The 27,525-nt window shown below is 40.9% G+C and overlaps 1 protein-coding gene across 10 annotated transcripts in view; it reads left to right on the forward strand.

The window, feature by feature from the left end:
• Positions 1–27,525, forward strand: part of AGBL1 (AGBL carboxypeptidase 1) — a 561,424-nt gene that overhangs the window by 5,959 nt on the left and 527,940 nt on the right. For all 10 annotated transcript variants that reach the window (XR_012017745.1, XM_072799089.1, XM_072799044.1 and 7 more), the window contains exons 3-10: positions 5,550–5,715; positions 6,639–6,706; positions 11,287–11,403; positions 12,468–13,048; positions 14,538–14,621; positions 14,854–14,940; positions 17,819–17,967; positions 19,477–19,564. Coding sequence is in view for 9 of the 10 variants with exons in the window: in XM_072799089.1 (XP_072655190.1) it covers positions 5,550–5,715; positions 6,639–6,706; positions 11,287–11,403; positions 12,468–13,048; positions 14,538–14,621; positions 14,854–14,940; positions 17,819–17,967; positions 19,477–19,564 (1,340 nt within the window). In the remaining variant the exon portion in view is untranslated. The remainder of the gene's footprint in view (positions 1–5,549; positions 5,716–6,638; positions 6,707–11,286; positions 11,404–12,467; positions 13,049–14,537; positions 14,622–14,853; positions 14,941–17,818; positions 17,968–19,476; positions 19,565–27,525) is intronic.

A 27,525-nucleotide genomic window follows, 5' to 3' on the forward strand; every position in this document is an offset into this window, starting at 1 on the left:
CACTCCCAGTTCCTCCACCCTCTATCCTCTTTGCTGTTTCTCTGCTCTGTGTTAGGAAGAATTAAAAGGGCAAAAAAGGAAAAAGACAGTGATTCTAGAAGTACATATCTGTGAGAGGAAGAAGGTGGAGAAAGTAGGAAGTGAAGCATAGGCATGAAATGGCCTATGAGCCTAGAAGCAGAATATATATAAAATCTATCTATCATCTATCTATCTATCTATCTATCTATCTATCTATCTATCTATCTATCTCATGTTTGGTGTTTCTCCTGGTCCTGTAGACTAATGTCTGTGTCCCCCAAATCCATATGCTGAAACATACTGCCCAAAGTGATGATATGGGGAAGTGGGGCCTTTGGGAGGAGATTAGCTTATGAGGGTGCAGCCCCCATGAATGGGATGTATGCCTTTACAAAGAGAGGCCCCAGAGAACTCCCTGGTCATTGTTCCATGTGAGGATATGGTGAGAATATGGTCATCTGTGAACCAGGAAGCAGGTTCTCACCAGACAGGGAACCTGTTGGTACCTTGAACCTGGACCTCCAGCCTCCAGAACTGTGAGAAACAAATGTGTGTTGTTTATTAGCAACTGGGTCTGCAGTGTCCTAGTGGCTTGAGCCTCACTCTGCCCTTCTTGATCTTTGGTTGATCTTAATCTGTATTGTTAGTCCTCATAAACCATAACTGCAACTACTACAGTTTGAGTGAGTTCTCAGTCTTCCTAGGGAATTGTCACAGCCCAGAGGGGTGTGAGGAACCTCCCCATATGAGTCTCCTGAGGCTGCCATAACAAAGCACCACAAACTGAAGAGATTTATTCACTCTCAGTCCTGGAGATGAGAAGTCCAAAATCAAGGTGGTGGCAGGGCTGGTTCCCTTGAGGCCATGAGGGAGAACCTGCTCCAGGCTCTCTCATGGATTCTGCTGGTCACAGCAGGCTGGTGACCTCTGGCCTGTCGAAACATCCCCTCATGTCTGCCTCCATATTCATAGGCTGTTCTCTCTGTGTGCATGTCTGTATCCAAATGTCCCTTTTTATAAGGACACCAGTCATGTGGCACTAGGGTCCACTCTAATGGCCTCATTTTATTTTTTTCCTTTCATCTTTTAAAAAAAGTTTTTATTGAAATTCCAGTGAGTTAATAACATACAGTGTAATATTAATTTCAGGTGTGTAATATAGTGATTCAGAACTTCTGTACAATACCCAGTGTTCATCACAAGTGCCCTCCCTCATCCCCATCACCTATCCCCCCACCCACCACTCACTTCCCCTCTGGTGACCCTGCAGGGTGTTCTCTGCAGTTAGGAGTCTGGTTCTGCAAGGAGGATTTTATTTTATTTTATTTTATTTTATTTTATTTTATTTTATTTTATTTATTATTTTATCTTATTTTATTAATTACTTTATTTAGAGAGAGAGAATGTGAGCAGGGGGAGGGTCAGAGAGAGAGAGGGAGAGAGCAAATCTCAAGCAGACTTCATGCTCAGTGTGGAGTCCAACATAGGGCTTGATCCCACAACCCTGAGATCATGACCTGAACTGAAATCAAGATTTGGATACTTAACCGACTGAGCCACACAGGTGCCCCTGCAGGCAAGATTTTAAAAGCAGTTTCTCAGTAGGTCAGTGGAAACCTCAACTATTTAGTAAACAAATTCACACCAAGCTCCCAACCTCTGGTTCCTGCTAGAAGTGGACACAGGATATGAGCAGAGGCCGGACTTGCACTGTGTGTCAGCTGTTCTAGCCTATGGAGCCTCCAGCATTTGGGCTGGATTATGTGAGCACAGCACCACAGCACCTGGACTGGTTTGAGCTGCCCATCAGTCAGACTGGTCCCTCTTCTGACAGAGAAGGCACTGGAGTCCTTGGATGACCAACTAGGGAACCTTGGATCCAGTGATGTCATTTTGGTGCTATTTGCAAATTTTAATGATGACGATGCTGATGATGCCAAAATTAGTGAAAGATGAGGGGAAAAAAAAGAATCAGGAGGAAGAGGAGAGGGGAGAGGGGAGAGGAGGAGGAGGAGAGGGAGGATAAAGATGAGGAAAAAGAGGAGGGAAGAACTTTCTAGACCATGAAGAGAAATGCAGATTTTATTTCTATCAGGTTTGGAGCAGAAGAATGACCTGATATGATTTATGCTTTTTTAAAATTGTGATAAAATTTGTGCAACATAAAGTTGGCCATCTTTGCCATTTTAAAGTGTACAGTTTGATATTAAGTACATCCACCCTGTTGCATAACCAATCTCTAGACCTCTTTTCATCTTGTAAAACTGAAACTCTATACCCATTAAACTGACTTATGACCTTAAAGGACCATTCTGGCTGCCATTTGGGCAGGAGAGTATCTGAGGGCAAAGGAGGGAGGAGGGAAAGGTAGGAGGGCAAGGTGGGGGTTAGCCCACGGGCGCTTGGGCAGAGACACTGACAGCTTTGGCTAGTTGGGAGAACTGGAAGTTAAGCCTGGGATTCCTGAACTTTCCCATTAAAGTGTCTTATTTTCTTATTGTAATGGTCATTACCTGGGCTCTGTACTGAGTAGCAGTGGCCTTCTGAGATCTCCTTTTGGATTCTTAGGAGATTTTAGGAGATTAGTGATGCCTGCTGACATCTTGCTAGCAAACACTTACTGAGTGCTTAGTATTGGGCATGCATTTTGCCTATTTTAACTCTAATTCACACATATCCTTATGAGAGAGGTTCTGTTAATATCTCTGTTGTATAGATGAGGAAACCACAGCAGAGAGAGGTGTAGCAACTTGCCAGGGTTATACTGTTAGTGATCATCAGCCTAGGACTTGAAATCAGGTGATCTTGCTCCAGGATCTGAGAAGTGTACTATACAGTAGTCTCCTCTCTCCAGGGCAGTACATTCTAAGACCCCCAGGAGATATCTGAGACTGCAGATAGTACTAAACCCATATACACTATGTTTTTTTTTTATTATGCATTAATGCCTATGATAAAGTTTAATTTATAAATTAGGCACAGCAAGAGATTACCAACAACAACAATGATAAAATAGAACAATTACAACAATATCATATTATAAAAATTATGTGAATGTGGGCCCTCCCTCTTGAAATATCTTATTATGCTAAACTCACCCTTTTTTTTTTGTGTGATGATATGAGGTAATAAAATGCCTACGTGATGAGATGAAGTGAGGCACCAAGATGTAGCATTAGGTGATGTGATACTTCAGAAGGAGGATCATCAGCTTCCAAACTGTGGTTGACCTTGGGTAACTGAAATCTGGGAAAAGCAAAACCGCCAATAAAGAGGAGTTACTTTCTTCTCACTTGCCAATGTATCACAGAAGTAGTGTATTTGTTATTTCAAAGCTAATTCAAAGATGTTAACTGTGAATTGCATATGTTAAACACTGTCATATTTCATTATCTTTTCCAAGTAGCAGGTGTATTAATGGAAGTGATGGGAAAAGTGAGCCAAAAATTTTCACCTTTGCCCCCAATTCTGAGACATGTGTTCACAGGGATCCTATTTCTTTGGGTCTTGTCATCTTTGGTACACAGAACAAGTACCAACTCTGCAATAGCAAGAGGCTGAGAGTGAGCACCCCCTTACATTTTTGTATCCTGAGTGCTTCCCTTGTGTCACCTTCGTCCTGGCCTTGCGATAGTATCTATCTGTTAACACTAGGGAAATGTTGCCAGATGGGTCTAGGCATTTCTATTATTTGGAAGCAAAGATCATTTTAAAATTCCTAAGTGTTTTCCACAGACTGTGTCTACTACAGTGTTTACTACCAACTTAATTTAGGTAGTAATTCACTATAACCCTAGTGCCTTGGTTTCTGTTGATTTTAATATCCTCTCTATCCTTCCAATTCATAGTGTGGCCCAACCTATCAGGACAGGTGCACTTGCCTCCATCCTTCCTCACACTTTGCCCCTGTACCATCCTATGCAGAGTGAAACACATTATTGTCACATTCATCAGTAATGATACTGGTGGCAATCACAGACATAATTGGCTTCTAAAATGCTGGTAATTTTGACTGAGTTCCCTGGCTTGTCCTTGGCTCTGTACCTCCTAAGAATGAGTTCAGAACATGACCTATGATGAGACATCTATCTCCCTTCTCCTCCTCCCCCATGCTCAGGTATCACTTTTTCCAGTACTAATACTTTTCCCTAAGCACTGTAAATCACTGGGCCAGTCCCAGAGATGAAGGACTGATTCATTTCCCATGAAGAATGTTTCCTGCTGTTGGTTCAGGACACCTCATGGGTAACATCTGAGCACACATAGGGAAAATAACATTTTTTAAAATAATTTTTTAAAAGATTTTATTTATTTATACAGACAGAGACAGAGGCAGAGACATAGGCAGAGGGAGAAGCAGGTTCCATGCAGGGAGCCCGATGTGGGACTTGATCCTGGGACTCCAGGATCACGCCCTGAGCGGAAGGGCCACCCATGCGTCCCAGCATTCTTGATTATGTTAAAACATTCCTGATTTGAATGTTGGGCTTACTTTAAAACAATATGTTTTGAAATCATTTGGATATTTGAATTCATGGATAAAAGTTTATTTAATTTTTTCTCCTTTGTGTGTGTGTGTGTGTGTGTGTGTGTGTATGTGGAGCTGCTTGCATATAATGACCTGGAGATACCATAGTAAGGCATCATCACAGACAGTCACCCTCTCCTGTGGCAGGTGCTCAACATCCTCTATATCTACTACTATGTCTTGTGGCCTTAGAGGTCACTTGGAACCCCTTAGGAATATCAAATTAGAAGCTTACACTTGTCAACTTTCTGTACGAAGTCAGTAGACAAAGCATTTGCTAGGAGTCTGAAGAAAATGGCTTAGTTTTTGCCAAGGAGTTACTGAACTACTCCCAACGCTCCCTCTCAATTTAGTAAACTTGTTTTTGCATTTTTCAAAGTGTCTGAAAAGAAGGGTCTTGTCAGGTTCCATCAGTATCAAAATGTTACATCTGCAAACCCAATTTTCCTTTGCTTTGGGTAGGTACCAAGAGGGATCAACACTGTGGACTCTGAGAAGAGGCATGTTATTTAATTTAGGTACTTGGGATTCACTTTGTCTTTTTTCTGATTTCATATTTTATCTTTCCTTTATGGTTTTCTATTCAGATAATAGCTGAAAGGGAAAAGTAAGACTTCCATCAATTCGGCTACTCATTCTCTAATTTAAGTGATAATTCACAATGACATTTGGATGACTGAAGGAAGATGCTCACCTCCTCTTCCCCTGGACAATGTCTTGCCTTGGCCACAGAATTCTCTGGAAAACTTTTAAATCTCCTTTCAGACTAAATTCCTTCCAATCACCTATGAGCTGTGAAAAAGAGAAAAAAATGCAGATTATACACCGGGCCGAAGAAGATTCTGTATTAGACAAAATTCTATATAGGGATGTTCCGATTAGACATTCTACGTTAAGGATCTTTACCATCCATGTGTGTAATTCATTACCTGAAACACTGATCTAACAAGGGGACCCTGTGTAAGGTGTCAGTGTCTGATACGGTCTTTTCTTTGTTCAGAACTGCTTGGATGACAATGACTTGGAGCCTGTCGTCTCCATCATAATTCAGATCTTGAGGCAGTGCTACCCAAAGAGTACACTTCCCTTGGTTACAGCTACCAGTGCTTATACCTTCTCTGTCCCTGGGAGCATCCCTTCTGAAACTCCATGTGTTCTAACCGAAGGTAAATTCAGTGGGTAACTATGAGCTTTATGATGAGTTTTGCATGTTGGCAATATTTCAGAGTGATGTGGATGAAAGTAGAAAACAATGCCTTTACAGGCTAACCGTAAATGTCCAATAAGCTAATTAGAGAAATGTATGAAAAAGCAAGCTTTTCATATACAGAATGAACAAATACTAAGCTCACGTATTTTGTTCTTAATTATTAACTGTTGCCATTTGCCTGGTGGCTATTGAATGCCTGTATAGTCATCTCAACTAATTTTAAAAAATGTATTCACAGTCCCATGATTGAGGCTCTCTACTGTACTGACTGGTTGTGGAATTAATTTGCCTTAAGGATGAACTTCAAATAAAACTTTTGCTATTTACAACCCCATGCTAGTCATATTAAATGCTTGAAAGTATGGTTATTCAATCTCTGTGAAGATTTTGGTGTCAAAAGATTCTAATGCTTTTCAACTCTGCCCTCCTTTCACAGAACAGATTTTCCATAGTCATTGTCTTGCCACATGGCACTGGATGCTTTCTATGGTGTTTTGTTGTAAATAAGCCCTGTCTTATCAAAATTAGAGAGTCAGTCAAGGTGCTAAATTATAGTGAATTTTGCCTGTGATTTCTAGACTTTGGCAATGTTTGCATAGATAGTCATAAATTGGGTGGGGCAATCCAGAATGGTATTCATGTGCTGTTTTATTCTGTATTCGATATGGGGAAATGTAGACTTCATGATATAGTGCTCCCCATACCTATATGTATATGATTTGCATGTACCAGTAAGTATTAAAGCATGTTGGGAGATTATGCACTTCATAATGAGCCCCTATTTATGACAAAAAAGGAGTGTTAGCCACTGTATGGTGAGAATCCAAATCCAAGGCATGGAGGAAACCTCATCCATTTTATTCCTTTTTCTCCACCCAGAGGATTTTGAAGATGATGCTGATGAAGAAGTGGATAAAGATTCAGACTCTGAAGATGTAAAAGAGCAGGTAGGTACACCAGCCCTCACTTCCAGTGATCTCCACATTCACATCTTCTGGAGGGAAATGTGTTTCTCTATGCCTAGTGAGAGCAGTGTAAATCGCAAGGACACACTTGTACTTCCAATCCGGTGCCTGGCAGACAGTGGTGCTCAACCATTGTTGATTTGCATCCTGGTAGGTCCAGAACAATGTCTTGTAGAGTCAGAGGCCATCCATTACCAAGGCACTAATATTCTGTCAGGATGAGCTTTCGAGAGACCCTTGGTAGTTCAGATTGCTATGTATAATTAGTGCGAATGACATTCAGGCAAAGACACCATGAAAACATTTCCTGGGAAGGTTTTCTGGTAGATCTCACCTATTTTCACAAGTCACTCTCCTTGTCTACCCACTCTTCTCAGGACCCTGTGTTGCATGCTTCTATTTACCTCCGAATCTATGTGAATCGTGCTCACTTGAGGTGCATAATGTACACTCGGGCTAGCAGGCGAGTGGTACCCTTTGGTCTCTATCCCAAAATACCCATGATATATAGAGTGGAGGTTAGCAAACTTTCTGTAAAAGATCAGACTGTAATTAGTTTAGGCTTTATGGACCTAGTCTCTGTCACAATTACTCAACTTTGTTGTTACAGCATAGAAGCAACTATGGGTAATAAGTAAATGGTAGGGCATGGCTATGTGTTGGTAAAACTCTCATTGACAAGAAACAGGCAACGGGACATAGTTTACTGACTGCATTTCTAGAAAAGGAAGTCTAAATCTGAGTACTCTTGTCATTTTGACTGGATAATTCTTTGCTGGGGGGGAATATCCTATGCATCGTGGGGTATTTAGCAGCATCCCCTGGCTTCTACTCACTAGATGCCAGCAGCACCTTCCTCTTGGTTCCCACCATCCACCCAGGTCATGAACCCAAAGTGTCTCCAGGAATTGCCAAATGTCCTTGGGTGGGGGGGCAATATATTACTGCTCTAGAATAATGATAATGTATCTGTGAGTTCTATTTCTGTTTCTGTTTCTGTTAGTGGACATGGACATGAACCAGCCCCTTCAAATTATAGTCCCTTACTTTTGTCATCTGTAAAATAAGACTGAGAAGTAAATGCTACTTTTTATAACCTTCTTGGATATAAAACCTGAATTAAAAAAATCTATCATCTATTTTTTTTACCTATCATCATCTATCCATCCATCTATCCACCCATCCATCCACCTGCCTCCCCTTTTCCTTCCCTCCCTTCTATTTTTCTTCCCTGCCCTCCTCCCTCCCTACCTATCTAAAGATAAAGAGACTTCCTGAGTTCTCCCTCATAAGATGGTGGCAGCAGACTCATAGAGGCTATTGCTCAGCCCTCTCAGTCTCTAGGTTAAGACTACTATTGACCCTCCAGTGTTCTCAGGATTTGTTGATAAATGGAATCATTTCTGAAGTCATCAGTAGCAAATTGGATCTTTGCTGTGGCTTGGCAGCACAGGCCGATTGAGTACTCACTGAATTATTTGAATAATACTGTGCTGTGGTGATCGTTCATCAATGCCACTTTCCCCTACCCTCTTACTTGCTCTTAGATAACTGAATGTCTGATGCAAGAGTGTCAATCACCTCCTATATCTGATGTTCAAGGACAAGCTGCATGCCAGTGCCTGACTTCATGCAGCATGGGATGGAGAGCATTCACACAGTCTCCTTTTTCCCTGTGCTGCAGATGATGGTGGGTTGGGGTGGAGTGAAACCAAAACAAATAAACAAATCCAGCTGGGAAAGAAGCACAAGACAAATTGGTCAGGGCCTGGAAATTATTTGTCAAAGCCTTCAAGCCAAGAAGAAGATGAGAAGTCAGTGTATGAGCGTGAGTTATAGAGAAATGGGGCACATCAGAATCACGGCTTGATTCTGGGGTATTGCAAAAGAGCAAGGGAACCGGCACTCTAGCAAACTGATTTTTCCTTTGTGAACCCAGAAGCATTTGCTGTAAGAAATGTGGGCAAGAAGCCAGGAATGTTTATTTCTGGTTATAGATCTGATCCAGGCCGTTAACTGATGGCCTTTTCATTTGAAAAATCTTAGTTAATAATTGGGATCAGCTGTTTAGAAAGAAGGATGAAAAGGAACTTTTGTCTGTAAAGGGTCTTAAGAATGGAAAGTTGGGTGCCTTTCTTTGAAAACTCAGTGTCAACATAAGAGAGAAACTTATAAGAAGTACAGATCAGATGTTGGTCATGGCTATATATATATATATATATATAAAATTTATATTATATTATATATTATTACATATATTTATTTATTTATTCTTCATGAACACAACCATTAGATATGGACAAACTCTGAAGAAGAGGATGACAGAATGAATTCAAGTTCTCCTTTCCTTTGTTCCCTCTTTTTCTTCCTTTTTAGTTTTTTGTTTCTTTCAGGTACTTTCTTGGCCATGATACATGTGGGAGGCAGCAGGCTAAATTCCTGGGGATGGTGATATGATGCAAAAGCAAACAAAACACAGATTTTTTATCTTCAAAGGATTTTCAGTCTAATGAACTTGGTGATTGTCCCTACCAGAGTTCAAATCACCATCTTCCAAAGGGTGGTGAGCTTAAGTGTAAGACTGGAGAGAGTCAACAACATCTAAAGGGTCTTACTATAGGAAGAAGGGCCAGAAATCATGATCTGGATTAGATGGGTACCGGAATCCTAAATGACGAAGCCTATCTGGGTTGCTGTGAGGATGCAGAAGCAGGCACATCCCTGAATAAGTATAAATGGTATTTATAAGCAATACAGAAAGAGGGAAGAACCCACCTTCGTGCCTAGAGATTCAGAGACCAAGATACAGAACTTTGGGGACTAGAAATGGTCTCTGTTACAACTACTCCACTTTGCTGTCATACTGAGAAACCGATCACAGACAAAACATAAAGGAATGGGTGTGGCTGTGTTCCAATAAAACTTTATTTGCAAAAACAAAAGTAGGTTATAGTTAGTCAACTCTTGCTGTAAAGCTAAGTAGGTTACCTAGCCACATGTAGAATGCATTAAGCTGCAGCTCATGGGCTAGGTGATGCTCCTCACTCCAGACACACCAACCTTACTTGCTGGTGGAGAGACTCTTCTCAGTAGCCTGACTGTATTTCATTGGTACCACTCTGGGGCATAGCTCAGGCTGCAGCCAAGAGGGTGGGGGCAAGCAGGAACTGATAGATAGAACTGCAAAGGACAAGACTGATGGGATCTCTAGAACCAGGTGAAGGAGTTTAGATCTGGTGTGCACTGTATCTGAAAATACCATGAAATCAACCTTATAAAATCTATTTCTCTTTTATTTAAAGTTTGGAGGAAAATTCCAGAAGATGGACAACATGTTGCATTTTCTTTCCTCCTCATACCCTGGTTGATAGTACAAACATTTATTGTCCATATTTATTGGACTTAAAGAAGACTAATCCAGGCCTTCAGAATCACCAGGTTTTTCCTTAACTAAGCAAATATTCTCCTAATACACAAGTAGGCTTTTCTCTCCTACTTCATTAGGGAAACTGGGTCCAAGAGAGACATGGAAAGATGAGAAGACTGGACAAGTTGATTTCTGGTGTTCTTTCTTTGAAGACTTTATAATCTCTGGAAAATAAGAGGTGTTGGGAGGAGAATCACCCTCACCATTAAACTGTCATGAAATGATGATCTAGAAACAAAAATAAAGGCTCTGTGATTATTCAGCCCAATGAAGAAAAGACCCATAGTGACAGGGTGAATGTAAATGTACAAAGAGGTAAAGGACAGCAGGAAGTGACAAACCCCTCCCCAGGTCTGGAAGGCTCTGCCTAAGTCCTCCTTCTTGGATGTTGACTCCTGTGATCATCCTCCTATTCTCTGAGCTGCAGCTATTTTCTTACTGGAAGCCAACATCTACTGCTCTTCCCCACTGTTCTGGTTAAAATGTCACCTCCTCAGCAAGGTGGTCTCAGGTCACCCAATCTAAACAACTTCCACACTGCCTCCCCATCTCATTGACAATCCCACTGCCCCCCTTCAGTATTTCTATGACATTTTCACCACTGGAAAAGACTTTCTTCATTTGTTTTCTGTCTTCCTTCTCTCACTAGAAGACAGATTCCATGGGAACATCTACCTTTGTCTGTTCCATTATTACTTCAATACCCAAAATGACATTATTACTTCAATACCCAAAATGGCAGGTGCTTGTTAAGTATTTTTGAGAATACTGAGGGGCCTATATGGGAAGGGGGATAGAAGAATAGATACAGTGATTACAATTATGTTGATGGTGGTGGCAAGATAGAGAATTCTTTCATATTGCGTTTTACTAATTTTATATAAATTAGTTATTTACGGCGAGGGCTGATAAATCCTGAGATGGATGCTGAGAAAAGTTGTATACCTTCTTTCTTTTCATTCACAAAATACAACCCAACCTCTTAAATTCTCCTTTGCAAAGGCTAGCAGTATAATTTGGAGTCAAGGAAACCATGTCCCATGATTCTGAAAAATCACATATGTAGCTTATCTCGATGCTTCTCAGGGTAATTGTCTTGACTGTAATATATATATATTTGGATATCCCATTGTAGGATGATGACTTGGAAACAGACGTGAACAAGCTGACGTCCAAACCTGGTCTTGACCGACCCGAAGAGGAACTGATGCAGTATGAGGCAATGTGTGTTGAGCTCTCCTGCAACTTTGAGGTATGGCATATGCCGTGGTTCTGCTCCATGGTGATGCATGATGGGTTCTTTGCAGAACCGGAGAGGCCAAGGAGGAGGTCCAGATGGAGAGCATTGCTCATCATTAGCAATCTGCTTCTGGGGTCTTTCTGAGAGAGAGAAGCAGAAGGCTAAGCAAAATGTGAAAAAGGTGGCTGGACTGGATGCTGGCAAGGCTTCTATAGTTGGACACCTGGCCCCTAGATGGAAGCAGGATAATGGTACACATCACCACCTATTGACAAAGTGTCTTGCCCTCACATCCTGAAAAAGCAATGAAAATTCTTGTTCCCCTGTTTCACTATTCAGCGAAAATCAAATTCTTGTTCCCATGAACAGTGGGAAAGTTGTACTAAGTGGCTTTCTGAGAGTGGCTAGTCCAATTTCTGGGATTTTGTTAGTAGAAACAAATGAGAACCTTACACCTGGTGATACAGTGGCTAGTTGCTGCTCCTACTACTATTGCTGTTGTCAGGATTTTAGACCTGACTTTGGATATCTATTATTTTCTTAGGATTCTTAATATATCATGAATTTGCCCACATTTAAGGGTACCAGCTAAATCCCATGTAGAAGGGAGGCAATATATTCTATTTTACTTCAAAAGGCCGAAGGGGACCAGAAGGTAAAAATTTCAGGGAAGGAAATTTCAGTTCAGTGTAAGGAAGCCTTTAAAAAACAAATCAAAAACAAAAACATTCAGAATGATCTTCAAATGAAAGACATTGCCTTGGGGTGTAATGAATACCCTGTAAACGAGTTTGTTCAAGCAGGCTGTAACTTTTTGGGGTGTTCCAGAGGGCATTTGTGTGCTATATAAAATAGTACTAGACCCACCCAATGCACCTTCCAAATGTGAGTTTCTATGATTCTACCATTTATTTGATTCTTGAAACTTTGCCTTTCCTTGTCTGACCTTAGAAAAAGCTTCCTAATTCACAGGATTTATGCATAACTTTGTGCCCAGAAAGTGAGGTCAGGGGTCAAGTTGTATTTTCTACCAGGGAGGCAACACTGACATATTCTTTTCCATTTTAAACCTGAAGGAACTTGAGTCTAAACCTGGAGATGATTTGCACTTTGAAGAGACTCAGGATGCTACGCACTCCCACATTCCGACTGTGACCTCTCCAAAGCAGCATTGTTTAAATAAGGACCAAAGTTCCTGGAGGCAGGAAAGCCAAGACACGGTCCAGACTTCCCTTCTGAGCATGGTGAAGATGGGGAGGTCCACCATGCATCCAGCCTCCAAAATAGGCCCTGGGATGAACGCATACCAAAACATGCAATCAAGTGGTCTTGGGATAGATTCTTCTGGCAAAGAAATTCCTGACATTCAAGTTTCCCTCAAACAGGATGCTTGGGATATAGACATGATTTCCTGCCCATCGATAAGTGCCTCCTTTTCCAATTCTGCTAGGCCTACAGAAACTGCTGAAGTAGTAGATAAACTTCTGCAGACATATCCCAAGCACCTCCCCTTCCATGACCCCCATCTTTATATGGCCAAATCCAGAAGAACCAGATCTGTGGCTAACTTCAAGATGATGGCATTTCCAGACTTCTGGGGTCACTGTCCACCTCCCTCTGCCCAGTCAATGCTGGAACGCAAACGTGGAGTCCAAAGGTGATTTGGAAGCCGTATTTTTTCTCTTCTTCAATATTTTTATAGGTGAATTGGTTTGTACAGAGAGTTCTGCTATCTCAGGAAAGTGAGAATCCATCAGGAACATGTTAAAATCCTTTGGGAAACTTTTGCCAAATGCAGAAGCTTGCCTCCCTACACCTGACATGTCAGAACCAAATGTGGGATAGTGGTAGGCGTGTGTTGCCAGAAGAACCCCTTTATGGTTCTAATGCAACCCTGTATCCCATAACACATTACAGATCATAACAGGGAAAGATAACCTGGTTTCTCCAAATATTGGAATCATTTCTCAAAGGAAGGTTCTCAGCAAAAATAAGTGTGGATTATTTGGGATTGCTCTTTTTGTTTTTCAATTCATAGTGAATTGGCATCTGGTCTCTTGCTAATGAATGGAGGTAGTGGACCCCTATCTCACAGTCCCAACATTATAAAATCTGACTTGGTTGCTTTACCACTGAAGATTGTAAGGAAAATATACATTCTCCAGGATAGAAACTTTGGGTGATGGGTTATTCCCAGAATGATGGAAAGAAAGCTTTGCCTTGGGATCAACATAGTGAGATTCAAATAAAAATTGCTAAAGCCAAGGAAGAATGAATTCCCCTGGAAAACAAACAAAGCATTGAGTATGCATGCACTAATTCAGTGGAGCAAAGTGTGCATACCAGAAAGTTTCATTAACTTATTTTCCATTTAATCAGTAAATTGAGAGTGGATCCCAAGAGCTGCTCCCCTTGGGCTTCTGCTGACATCTCTGACCTTACAAGTTCCTGAGAGACATGGCCCAGCGGCTGGCCCAGCCACACCTCCCCACATTAACAGAACATTTTCCCCTTGAGTCCAGGCCTCATATCTACCTCCCTTCCCTTCTCCCACTCCACCCAAAACACATGGGTTGGAAATTCAAGGAGGGACTCTGAAAGATCCCTTGGGGCTTCCTTCTAACCTTTTACTTATATCTCCTGAATATGGGTGCTTCTCAGACAAAGGATTGACTTTAGTTTTCTGGAGATGACACAACCCAAGGCATATAAATGACCCAGGAGTTCAGAGGCTTCCTGAATCCTCCGAGGCCTTGAGGATGATAACAGTTAGCAGTCCTAAAGTCTCCCTCAAAACTGTCTCAGTGCAAAGGATCCCTTACTCTCACTTCCAGAAACCTTTGGAGTCCATTAGTCCAAATGCTCTTGAAACAAATTCTCCTTCAAGTCAGAATTCCTCCAAGTAAAACCTGGCCTCACTCTTCCTACATTCCTACTGCTCAGTGTAGTTTCATTTTTTGATAAAGGAAAAAAAAAAGGAGGGAGAGCCAGTACCTTTTCCACTTTTTATTTCCCAGGTTGGGGCATTTTTTATTTTTTCTCTCATCATTCTCTGATGACTCCAAAGCCCTTCCCAGATCACCATAGGATGAATGGGGTAAGGAGTTAGGGTCAACTGTTAACATGTTTCCAATTTTCCTTTCCAGGATCAAGATATTTGAGGATGTCCAAAGGCTTATCCAGCCATGTGATGTTATAAATAAAGTTGTCTTCAGTTTAGATGAGCCTTGGTAGGTGGTCTTGAGCATCAGTGGAATGTGGAAGATGGGGGTGGATATGGAATATCCTCTTAATGACATGAGAATAAGAATGTTTTATGTTAGTAATCCATCCCTTCTCTCAAAAACATGATGAGAATTCATGTTGAAGATCTGTAAGAAAAAGCTTATCTCAAAGAAATGTCAGGCTATGCCCAAGAATAGCAGTAATGCATGTGTTCACATGTTTCCCATTTCATTACAGGTCTTTGCAAGACACTGCTTCCGACTGTTTGCGGTTTTCCTCCGAGTTTGAGTCAGGAAATCTTCGCAAAGCCATCCAAGTGCGTGAGTAAGTAAGGAAGGCACAAAGGTAGCTCCTGGCAGCTTAGGAGAGCTCAGCTCCTCCTGCTGTGCCCCTCTCCTCTCTATTCTCTGTACAGCAGTCTCACATTGGTCGTTTGAAATCAAGCATGGTGGGAGTGTTTATACCCTGAGAACTGGCAAACACTACAAATGAAGGTTTTCTTCTCCGAGTCCGTTGTTAAACATTTACCAGCACACCACTAGGGGACCACTAGCTGATGTCACAGCAAGGTGGCAGCTAGAGGTTAATGTTGTGGGTGCACCTATATTCCAAATAATGGCTCCATACTTGGGTGGGGGAGTCCTTTGACTGGGACGTTTGTACTTATGTTGACGTCAGGGCTGGTTCTGTTGATGCAGCAGGGTATATGAGGTCCCCTAGTCCTGTACCTTTTCATGTCTGTTGCTCCCATAGCTGTGTATGGAGTCAGCAAGAACACTGGGCTCCCCCTGGAGAGATGTGTTATTCTTCATTCAAGGGCATGTACAGTGCCATGCCTCTCTGCCAGAATCTCTCAATGACCTCTTGTTAATAGAAAAGTATTTCACAGGAAAGGAAAGTCTTAGGCTGTACAAACTAAAAAAGGAGAGGAAAAACAAAAATTTCTAGTGCAGAAGAGACTGTTATGTTATAAGTCCTTCCTTTTACCAGTGTGGACTATATTTCTCATATGCCAAAAATCAGGATTTGTAATCCATCTTATACATGTGAACTCCTGAAGACAGTGATCCAGAACAATTAATGGTGTGGTAGCCACAGACTCTGGAAGCAGAATGCCAGGGCAACCTCACCCCATTCCCACCAAAAGAGTATGAGAAATCACCTGACTATACTCCAGACCTTTTTTCCTTACCCAGAAAATGGAGACAGTGATAGCACCTATATCATAGTTTTTTTTTGTTTGTTTTTTGTTTTTTAGGAGAGTTAGCTGAAAGCATATCACGCTCTTAGAATAGTACCTGACACATGGTAAGCACTCAGTCAACATTAACTTGTCTTCAGGAATGCATATTCTCCATAACTAGAGCACAGAACTTCATAGGTCAGCCTGTTTTATATCTATCTGAGGAGTCATTTTTGAATTTTTCTTTTCTTGGGTGGGGGGTGTACACGAGCCTTGATCCTTTTTCATTTTTAAAAAAATTTATTTCAGTGTGCCAACATATAGTACATAATTCATTTCAGATGTAGTGTTCAATAATTTATCAGTTGCATATGATACCCAGTGCTTATCACATCATGTGCCCTCCTTCATGCCCATCACCCAGTTACCCCATCCTCTCACCTCCTTCCCCTCCATCACTTTGTTTCTTATAGTTAAGAGTCTCTCATAGATTTTCTCCTTTTCTGATGATGTCATTTATTTGCTTTGTACATGAAATATTTCAAGGAAGCCTGACATATAAAACAAATACAAGTTGAACCACATGGGCTGAAGATGGGAAAGGCAGTTACATTAAGATTCCTTCTCAGCCGCCTTCTTTTTCTGTTGCCAGATCAGCTTCTACTTCTTGTCATGGTGACTGCTCTTATTACTCTTTCTTTCCTCTATATCATGTTTAAGGGATCCGGGAGAGAAAACCTAATCAGGAGTCTCCTTGGAGGACAGTGGTTTGCCCAAGATGTGCCTGTACCACTGGTCTTGCTCTGGTCTCTCTCTCCACATATCTACCTTTGGCCAGAGTGTAGACTCCTAAACCCATTAGTTAAAGTCAGGGTAACAGAGTCAGATGACAGAAAACAAACCTAATTTTAAGTAAGGAGTTTTTATAGCCAGTTTTTGGAGAGGATGGTGGGCATAGCAGACAGTGTGATGGCCATAGTCTTTCTGGATTTGTCCTTATGAGCATCATTCAGTGGATTATGCTTCATTTATTGTATGTTGGGCTCAATGTTTCAAATGAGATGCTTAGAGTAACGGTGTGAGCAGTGGGCCTCCATCAGGTAGCTCTACTCTGCTCTGACATGCCTTCTGCGAAGCTCCACTCTTCCACAAATCTCACTGGAAGGGGTCCAGAGTGGCAGAGTGTGAACAGATCAGGGCAAAAACATGACCCTTTTAGAGGAGCAACTCAAAGACATGCCAAGGGGATGGAGCAATAATATTTTTGAAAATTTAATATACTGATAATAATGTTGAAGTCCAAACTGCATTGTTAATTTTGTTGCTACAGCTCAAAAAAACTGATTAGCTTTGCAGATAGTAACTGAGAGCAGTCCCACCAAGAGTCTCCTGGGGCACTGGAAATGTCCTGTACCTTGATCTGGATCAAACAGGAGTATCCAGATGAATTTATTTAAATTCACTGAGCTGTCCACTTAAAATGCATGAAAATTAAATCAATTAAAAAGTTACAAAATGAAGACACAACTCTAGCATTGCCAGCCTAGTTCATATTTGTTGTTTTGCCGGGGGTTTACATATACTATACCACTTAATTTTTACAAGTAGCACTGCAAGTTTAGACTCTATTTCCATTTTCCATATGAGGAGACTGATCCTCAAAAGTAATGTGCGCATTAAATAGTAATGGCCTACCCAACCAGATGTGATTGAATTTTCTCTGGAATATAGCACACTTATAATTTTCTCTCTAGAGAGAGAATTCATCACAGTTTAATAAAAACATATACTGTGTTTGTGTAATTGATTCTCCTAACACCAAGAACCTGCTTCCATCTTCCCAAATTTCTATAGCTTGTGTGTCCAATGTTGTGAGATGAGCACAATCACTGTAATTTACCAGCCAACTGACATGCTAGGTCTTAGATCTGTCATCTGGAACCTGAGAGGTATAGATTCTCAGTGTTGGAACCTGCCTGAGAGACTTGTGGCCCTCCAATTTTGCTTCTGACATTGCAGGAGGGAATATGACTTGCTGGTCAACACTGATGTGAATAGCAGCCAGCACCAGCAGTGGTTCTACTTCAAGGTGAGCGGCATGAGAGCTGCCGTCCCTTACCGCTTCAACATCATCAACTGTGAGAAGCCCAACAGCCAGTTTAATTACGGTATGAGCTCTTGGGCTAACACCCAAGATCTTCTAGATCTTTTAGAAGTTCTAGAAGTTAGATCTTCTGGCTAACACCAGGAATGGTGCTCCTCTGTGATTGCTTGGCTTATTACCCAAAGTCCTGTTTGAGTGTGAAGTTGGACTGAATGCTTTGGTTGCCATGTGTGGCAAGATGGTGGCCAACCTGTGGCAAACTGCCACCACTGAAGGCAAGCTGGAAGTCCTCCCTCTGTCGCAGAATGTTAATATCATGCATGCCATAGCATTACTTCCTGCTTCCTGATTACCCTGCCCCACCTTGAACCTTGAAACTTCCTGCTTCCTGATTACCCTGCCCCACCTTTTGAGGTCCATGAGAACCTCTCATTCAGTCTTTCTCTTCATCTCCTAAATCCCACAGTAGCAAAGATATTGATCTATTTGTCCCAGAAAGGAAAAAAAACACAAACCAATTGGACGACATTGATTTACACTCTAAGAAAATATGGGGAAAGTTAAAATTCTCCTGAATCCCTGTGGCCATTTTGGAAGAGAATTTTGAAGGACAAATGGACTGGCAGCTACATTTATTTTGAATATTTCCAAGGATGGAAAATTGTGCATGTTATTGCTGAATTGTATACTAATTTATTGAGTGGCTTTGAGTAAGGAATGAATATTCCCATATCTCTAGGTCTGAGCACAGGGTACTGACTCTATTTTACACTGACTAAATAGACACTTACTAATGTAGAAAGAGAAAATATGAACCCTGACTCTTGCATTTGTTCCGTGTGGCTGTTGTAACAAATTGTCACAAAGTTGGTGGCTTAAAACAAGATAGATATACTCTCTTAAAATTCTAGAGTCTACAAGTCCAAAATCAGTTTCACTGGGCTACAGCCAAAGTGCTGGAAGGGCTATGCTCCCTCTGGAACATCTAGGGGATTTTCTCTTTGGTTTTTGTTTTCCAGCATTGAGAGCTTTGGTCCTTGAATCTCTTCATTCATAGTCCCTTCCTCTGTCTTCAAAGCTGGCAGTGTAGCATCTCCCAATCTCCCTCTGCTTCAGTCACATTGCTTTTCCCTCTGCCTCCCTCTTATAAGAAGGTATGTGATTGCATTTAGGGCCCACCAGGATAATCTCTCCATCTCAAAATCCTTAATTTAATCATATCTATGAAATCCTTTTGCCATCTAAGGCACCATTCACAGGTTCCAGAGATTAGGACCTGGATACTTGGAGGGCTATGATTCAGCTCATGAAAGCTCTCTTTCCCTTTTCTCTTTCCCCAGAAATTAATACTTTTTTTTTTAAAGGTGTGGAGTATAGGGGCACAGAGAGAGGGAAAAAGAATCTCGGGCAGACCCCCACTGAGTGTGAAGCTCAGTGCAGGGCCCAATCTCATCTCACGACCCTGAGATCATGACTGGAGCCAAAATCAAGAGTCCTGATGCTTTACGGACTGAGCCACCCAGATGTCCCCCCCCCTCCCCCCAGTGATTAATCCTGCCTTTGTTCTGTGCAGGGATGCAGCCAACTCTGTATTCTGTGAAGGAGGCTCTTCTTGGCAGACCCACCTGGATACGGATGGGCTATGAAATCTGTTATTACAAGTAAGTTAGAGTGTTGCTAGCTTCCTTTTCTCTGATCTTTCATTCTTTCTCAATTTCCTACTCTTCTATGTTGGTCTTAAAAACCTCAGCCATCTGTCCCTGTCCCAGTGACAAATGCTCTGTCCTTCAGAAGTGCAAGCATGTTAAATGGCACCTACAGTAGAACCCAAGAAATTTTTCAATTTTTGGAGAAGTGACCTATCCTCACGTAAACACATCAAAACCCTTAGACCTTGTTGTTGGATATTAGAGCTTGTACAGATGCAACCTGTGATTAATTCATCAAGCCTCCATTTTTACCTCTTTCTATGTATCTCAGGAAACAAAAAATCTGAGATGTTCTGGTCTATTCTTACTCATCCTGTGCTTCAGTTTTCCAAAGTAGATGGGAGTGGATATGTGACAGGTACACTTAAGCAACTGTTCCTCCACAGCAAAATGAGGTTTTGGAAAAAAATAAAATAGGGAGCCTTTCTAGAATTCATGTTCAATCCTTGATCAGTAGCCAGTTTCATCAATTTATTCTGTGAAGTTGTAATGAAATTTAAATTATCCATATCTTTTGATAAAAGAAATGGATTCTCAATCCATGAATTGTTCATTTGTATATTTTCTTTTGATGTAAAATAAAATACAAATTCATAAGAAAGAAAAAGGATTGGAATTGTTAGGACAAGCAGGAAATATATAATTAATTATTAGCTCATTGCTAGTTTTCTATCAAAACTGATAGGCTAGCACTTGTTTTATTGAATAAAGCAAGTTGTATCACCTTCTGATATTACAAGAGGGCCCTAAAAAAAGTATTATCAGACATTCTAGAGTTTACAATTGTTATTATGATTAAAAAGAGAGAGAATATATACTCTAATGCCTTTTGGCTTTTGAGACTGAGTACAGGAGCACTGATAGAGCAACACAATTCCTGACCTTTCCTATCTATCAGACACAAAGGCAAAAACCACCATAGAGATAAGTATGGTCTAAAAACAGATTTGGGCTGACTTACAGTTTGTAATAAAAGAGATGGCAGTCTTCAGTCCTTGATGTATTAGGATATGGACCTGAGTGGTATTTTCATTATATTCTTTAGAACAATAGCAAAGTATAATTTTGTTGGTTTCCCATTTGCTTTTATGGCAATTACTCTCTGGCCTCCATATCTAGAAACTCTCAGAATCTTTTCACGTTCTAAAGAGATTTAGACTAAAAATCATCTCAAAGTGGTAGAAGCCAACAACTGCATGGAAAAACAGTGAAAGCCTAAATTTGAACCTTGGTATGTCCTGTGAACATAGTCACCCTAAATAAACGTGAAAGACCTGGCTTGCTGCCTGCTTGGATCTGGAGTTTAGTAAGAAATTGGACAAACACACCACTCAGTATTTTCTCCCAGGGGAGTACAACTCTCCCTGGAGGCTGTTCATCTGGGAGGTAGGGAGTAAGGATCAGCCTTGAGGAGATGAAACATCTGCCAAAAAGGGAGGGAAGAAAGAAGCCCCTCATCCATAAACAGAGCCTTGGCCTGAGGAAAGCCAAAGTTAATGTTAATAGCTGTTAGACTCATTAACAAGACAATTGTTTTGTGATTAAAGAGCAACAGAGGGGTAACATGAAAATCATGAATGTGTAATGTAATTCATTTTTCATATTGCAGTCATGAATGCAACAGAGATGAATGGATAAGATTGCTACATTGTAACATAGTTTGTTTTACAATTACTCACCACATTGTGTTAACATATTTCCAATAATGTGATTTAACAACAGGATAGATGTGTGTATCTCTATTAAACTATAGCTCAGGACACTTCTCCCTACTATAGAATGCCTTAGATTATATAGCATATTTTTCCCATTTACCCATCACAGTCTTTGAGTTGATCTATTCTAGAAGATGTGTTTGCTTCATCCCTGCCTTTATTCTCTCCAGCATATTAATTTGAGAGAACTTTATCTCCCCATTTCTCTGTCTCCAGCATGTCATCAGAAACTCAGAAGTTGTATTTCTATTGTGCTATTAACTTCCCAGATTTAGTGCCATGTTCTAAAGGGGGTGCCAGGGTGCTCATTGTGCCTGAGTACATATACATACACAGAAGGGCAGATGAGGAAAAACACCCAGAGAAATGGGATATACATTTCCTTCAATGAGACAACAGTAGTGATTGGTTATGGATATGGGTTGACAGCCTTGTGAGTCTGATCGTCATCAGTTAGAAAGTGGTCTCCTTCCTGTTTTAATAAAATATACTCATGCATGTAATTCTAATATAGATTTGTTCATAAATTGTTTTATCATTACATATGCATTATTATACTAATATATTATATACGTTGGATGACATGCAAAAAGTTAAAGTTATACATGCTGAAAAAAGATGGAACAAATAATGATTGTAAATACCTACCCAGTGGTTATGTCTTTATTCTATTGATAACTCAGGACATTCTGTACCCTTAGGGTCTCCCATGAAAAATACAGTTGTTGATAGCCTTTTGTGTAATTTTGAAAGATTTTGGTTAGTCTATCAGATCTAATTAGCTTGTTTTTATACAATAAGAGTCTTTGAGAAAGAGCTAGTGTGAAAAGTAGAAGATAGGCCACGTCCCTTCTTCCATTTTTGGGGGTCCTTGGTGCTTGAAATTTGATGTTATCATCAATCTATGGCTTCAAAGCAGAATTAAAAACAACAACAGCCAATAGTCTATATTGTGAAGTTTAGTTTAATTTAGGAAATATAATCTATAAATCCACTAAAGTAGGCTTCTGCAAACTTAACTACCTTGCCAGAAGTTAAAAGCAAAAGAATGAGGGAGGTGTGGATCTCTTCCCATACAGCAATCGATATTCAACTTCCTGACACATGAAAACCAGAGATCTAAAATGTAACGTGTTGTTCATATTCCAGCTCTGGAAAATAGCAGAGAAGAATGCTTAAGATTGCTCTACTGCACTTTCCTTTATAATTATGCATCACATCAGGTTGACTTGGATGGCATGACACAGTGGTGTCAATCCTCCTATTAAACCTTAAGACCACTGAATTTCTTTCTTAGTACTTAGATCATAATATGCTCAAGGAAAAATTCTAGTATTTTCACCTTTGAACAGTTGTCCCAGTTGTCCATCTTGCCCCTCCCCCAGAACCCCCTCTCTTCCTCCATCCCATCCCCCTTTCCCACCCACCTGTGGACCAGTAAGCCAGAAGGTAAAAGAGATCTTTGGAAGGGAAGCACATAAACGAGTAGACTCATTTTTCCATGCCTCTCATAAGAGTAAGCAAGGACAGTTTCTGTTTCTGCTTTATTTACTTCCCCGCGGCCTGCGTCTCCCTCTAACGTACACAGCCTCACACCTTTTCAAATCCTTTCCCAGCTCTGGTCTAAAGTAATTTTGCTGCTGAAGGGCAGAGGGAGGGAAGCTGCACGCTCAGAGTGGCCATGTAATACACAACGGCTGATCTCTTCTGACATTTATCTCCGCTCGTGAGAGGAGATGGAACAGCTCACTCATGAAGATGAATGTCATACACAAGCTCTGCCATCATGCATCCTTCCGAGGGATCTCAGGAGGGAGATTTGGCGTTGTATAGAATATTAGTAACGCTGCAGACACAGGGAAGCCCGGTGGCATGGCTGCTCTGCCTTATTAGACCCTGTTAAGTGAAATGATGCACCCTTGTTAAACGGAGCCGGGTCATTATAATATTATCTACTTCACTCTCTATCTTGGCATTTGCTTATTTCATGCACCCACAGAAAAAAAAAAATTTCCTAGCATATTTTTAAGTGCAAATGGAAATAGATTGAGTTCATAACTATGCATTTGTGTACTTTGCTACTTGCTTCATTGAAGGCTTTATGATTATAAAAGTACAGATCATTCCTAAGACAAATGATTCAGGGAATGGAAAAGTGAAGGGGAGGGAGCCTTTTAACGGGAAGCGCTGCCTCTATCCAACCCTGGGTCATCTTTGACCCAACATGACCTGTCCAGGATCCAGCAAATCTGAGAATGCACTTGATCTTCACCAGGCTCGTTAACCATTTAGAAGAGCAGATCAAGAAGAGAAAGTTCTTAGAATCAAATATCTACCACTCACCAATGGTGTGGCCTTGGGCAGATTATTCCAATCTCGACCTCTGATTTCCTCATCTGTAAAATGAAGACAATAATGGAATAATGAAATAAGGAAAAGCAGGTATAAAATGGAGTGCAGTGTCTAGTACATAGGAGATGTTCAGTGAATGTCAGCAATTATCCATAACCAGTAGAAACTTCTTAGTGGCATAAATGATGTAAAGAATCAGTGAAATGTTTCATTTTCACGAGCTGTCATCTATTTTATGTTATATTCCTTCTGTTACTTTAAACTTTAAATTTATAAGCAGCCCTGATTTATGGAGACCAAAACTTTGCATTTGTACTTGCTGCATTGGGCCAAAAGACTTCTCATCTTCTTATGGATTTCCAAGAGACAGGTGATACAGTAAAAGAAATCTTGGTTTTGGAGTAAGCCCATTGGTGAGGTTGAGTCCTGCTTGCTATGCTTTCTTTGTAGAATTGCTCAAGATGCTTCATGTCTATGATCCTCAATTTCCCCATCTGTGGAGTGTGTACAGTAATACCTAACCTTAAAAAGATATCAGTAGGATTAGAGGTGGAATACTTTAAATGTTCTAATTACTATTCCTGGAGTCTTATAGGTCCATTTATTCTACGACTTTAACTGAACAGCTGCTAAGTCCAGCTACTGTACCAAGCATGAAGACACATAGAAAAATAAGCATAATCCTTATCATAAAAGGGTTAGCAGTGAGGTAGAGACAGAGTGTAGTAACAACTATGCCAAAGAACAAATATCAGAGAAGGCTTCCTGGAAGAGGAAACTTTTGGGTTGAGGCTTGAAGGAAGAAGGAACTGTCTGAATGGAGGAAAAGGAAAAAGTTTTCAGTACAAAGGAGGAACATGAGAACCACTTAAAATATAAAGAGATGAATGTTACTGCCTTGCAAACATCCCTCAGAATTCTCACATCATAATTAGGGAAACAAAATAACTTGTTATTATAATATAACTTTTTTGTGGACAAATTGAATTGTTGCAAGTCAAGGGTTTTACTTTAAGGATTTATTGAACTTTCCATTTTGAAGAAGGTGATCTTGGCAAAGTGTCCCTGAAGAGGAAGGTTTTGGCTATTGGTAGAGTCATCTGGATTTTCCTGCACGGCCCTCAGGAGACTCCATTGGGGAAGCTTAATGTTCGCTTTAGGCTTAGCTGGAGTTTTGGCCTCAGACTAGGATTGTAATGAAATCTTCTTTAGCAGAAACTCATCATAAACGAGGTGATATTCATTTTTTTTTCTCAAATCCCAGCAGTCCACAACCATCCTGGGGAGGGCTAGCTAATCAGTGAGCAGCTTTTAGTCTTTCCCACAAGATTCTTGCCTACCAAGCTATAGTGTGTGTGTATGTGTGTGTGTGTGTGTGTGTGTGTGTATTGGGGTTGTGAGAAGGTGGATTTCATACAGCCAAAACTGCCATTCAAATTCTTAACATTTCCCTTAAATCACTAGAACGTGGATCCATAGAAGTCCAAAAGCTAAGAATCCTCTTATTTTACTTCTCTTTCCATTTCACTGTAGCTGATTCTTCCCTGGAGTCCAGGTTTGATCTGAATGGTAGAAAGCATCAGGATGGGGATTTCACATTCTTGCTTTCTCTTCATTTCTCACTCATTCCGATGGTTGGTGGGGTAAGGCTGAATTTGCTGATGGGAAATGTCCCCATAATGTTACTTTGGTGTACTTAATGGTATAGTGGGAAGTGTCAAAGGAGAGCACCCCCACAGGCCCCCAGGGAAATCTTTTATACCTGAGGAATGATGAGGACTCTGTGTCCACTCTGTGGGTGAAGAACTTGGTGATGCAGAGGCACTAGGTATATGTTTCCACCTGCCTTTACCTTCATGACTATGCATATATAGGATGTGCACATGTGTGTGCTCCCACGTGTATGTTTACAGGTGAAGTGCTCTTGCACACTTTGATTGGTTCTCAACGTCTTGACCATTTTGACTGGCTCATTTTATTTCACTTGGGTCATCATTGTAGAGTAGTATAATTGCCCAGTACCTGTTGAGGTAGGTGTAAACTGGATGAGCATTCGTAATGGAGCCTTTTATGAGTGAAATCAGAAATAGAATAAAAGGTAGAGCAGATGTGGCTTGCATGCTTTCTGAGCTGCCATCTGTTTCTTTACATACTTTCTAATAACCAGAGCCTTAGCTCTAAAGAAAGTACGGAACTTTGGGGAAATATGGAGAAAGTAGACCCAATTAGGTATCAAAAGCCAGATGGCACTATGGGTGAAGATGCCTTTTTGAAGTTTCTAGCACTGGAGTCACAAAGGAAATGGGTCCTATTAATGTGATCTAAAAAGTGACAGGGAGAATCACTTGGGGCTTACATTGTTAGGGGATATCCCTCTCTCCCTAGAATGACCAGGGCCCCAGGGTGCTGTGTTGGCAGTAGCTGAGGCAGGGGAAATGTGTCAGACCATAGTTTGTAGGACTGCCATTCTTAGCTTTATTAATATTGAAAAACCACAAAACCACAAGAAACAAGACAGTATTTTTCTGTTTCTTCCTTTATTGCTTGCCTGATTTTTTGTTTGTTTGTTTGTTTGGTTGGTTGGTTGGTTTTTGCTTTGGTGGGGGGGTGGCATGTACCTGGTCGCAAAAGGCAGAAAAGAATAATCTGTATTTTTTTACATTTTGTAAGAACAGAGATTCATTACCTGCTATTTCTTCCCTCTCCCCCACCCTTTTCCCCCAATAAAACCCCAAAACACCACAAACAAGTAAGCTAGCATTGTAAATGTTCAAAGGTGGAATTACATCTTTTGGTGTCCGCGTGTATTTTGCATCATAATGCAGTCTTGATGATAACATTTCTCAGGAAAGCCTGCACAGCTGCCACGGCATTGACAGGCAAGGCACGGGCATAACTGGCAGCGTGTGGGGAAAATATTGCTCGGAATGTACTTCTGGGTGCAATTTACTTTGATACTGTTCTCTGAAGTATCAAAATTGGTTCTTCATCTTTGACAAAGGAAAATGTGCACTCTGAAGCTATAAGAAGCTGAACCACGTTTGGGGTGACAAATGTATTCCTTTGAGAAGCAAGTATTATATAGTGGAAAGAACAAAGGCTTTGCAGAATGACAGGTCTGGGTTCGAGTCCCATACTGGCCATGTTTTTTAGCCTTATGACCTTTGACAAATTAATTTTTCTGAGATTTTGTTCCTTTACCCACACAATGGGTTGTTGCAATGATAACATAAGGTGACATGGGTTAAGTGTCAACTTGGAAATCAATATGCAGTAGTAGTGATTACTAACAAAGCCACTTGACAGGCAGGAGGGAAAGGAAGATTTTACAGTGTCTGGGGAGAAGCAGGGGCTGGAGGAAGCTACATTTGGTAATAAAGTATATGTCTGCAATTGCATCTTAGGTTACACAGAATTATTCACGTGTCTGACTGGTTTCTAGCTCAGTGACTCTGTAGGCTTCATACACAGACACAGCAAAGAGAGGCTCATGGTATGTACGCCACAGTTAGGAGACAGGTGGACCTGGGGTACCTGGGTGGCTCAGTCACTTGAACATCTGACTCTTGAGTTCAGTTCGTGATCTCAGGATCATGGAATTGAGCTCTGCATCAGAGCCTAGCATGGAGCCTGTTTGAGATTCTCTCTCTCCCTCTCCCCCTTCCCCCTGCTTGCATGTGCTCTCTTTTTCTCTCACAAAAAAAAAAAAAAAAAAAAGGGAGACAGATGGACCTGCCTAAATGTTACTAGTTTGGCTCATGACCTGACAGTTTCCCTGTTTTCTAAATTTCACCCACATAGAGTTTCAGATGAAGGTCATTTTGCTGGTGTATATAACATGGCAGG

Source organism: Canis lupus, chromosome 2 (genome assembly GCF_048164855.1).
Source record: "Canis lupus baileyi chromosome 2, mCanLup2.hap1, whole genome shotgun sequence".
Taxonomy (NCBI): Eukaryota; Metazoa; Chordata; class Mammalia; order Carnivora; family Canidae; genus Canis; species Canis lupus.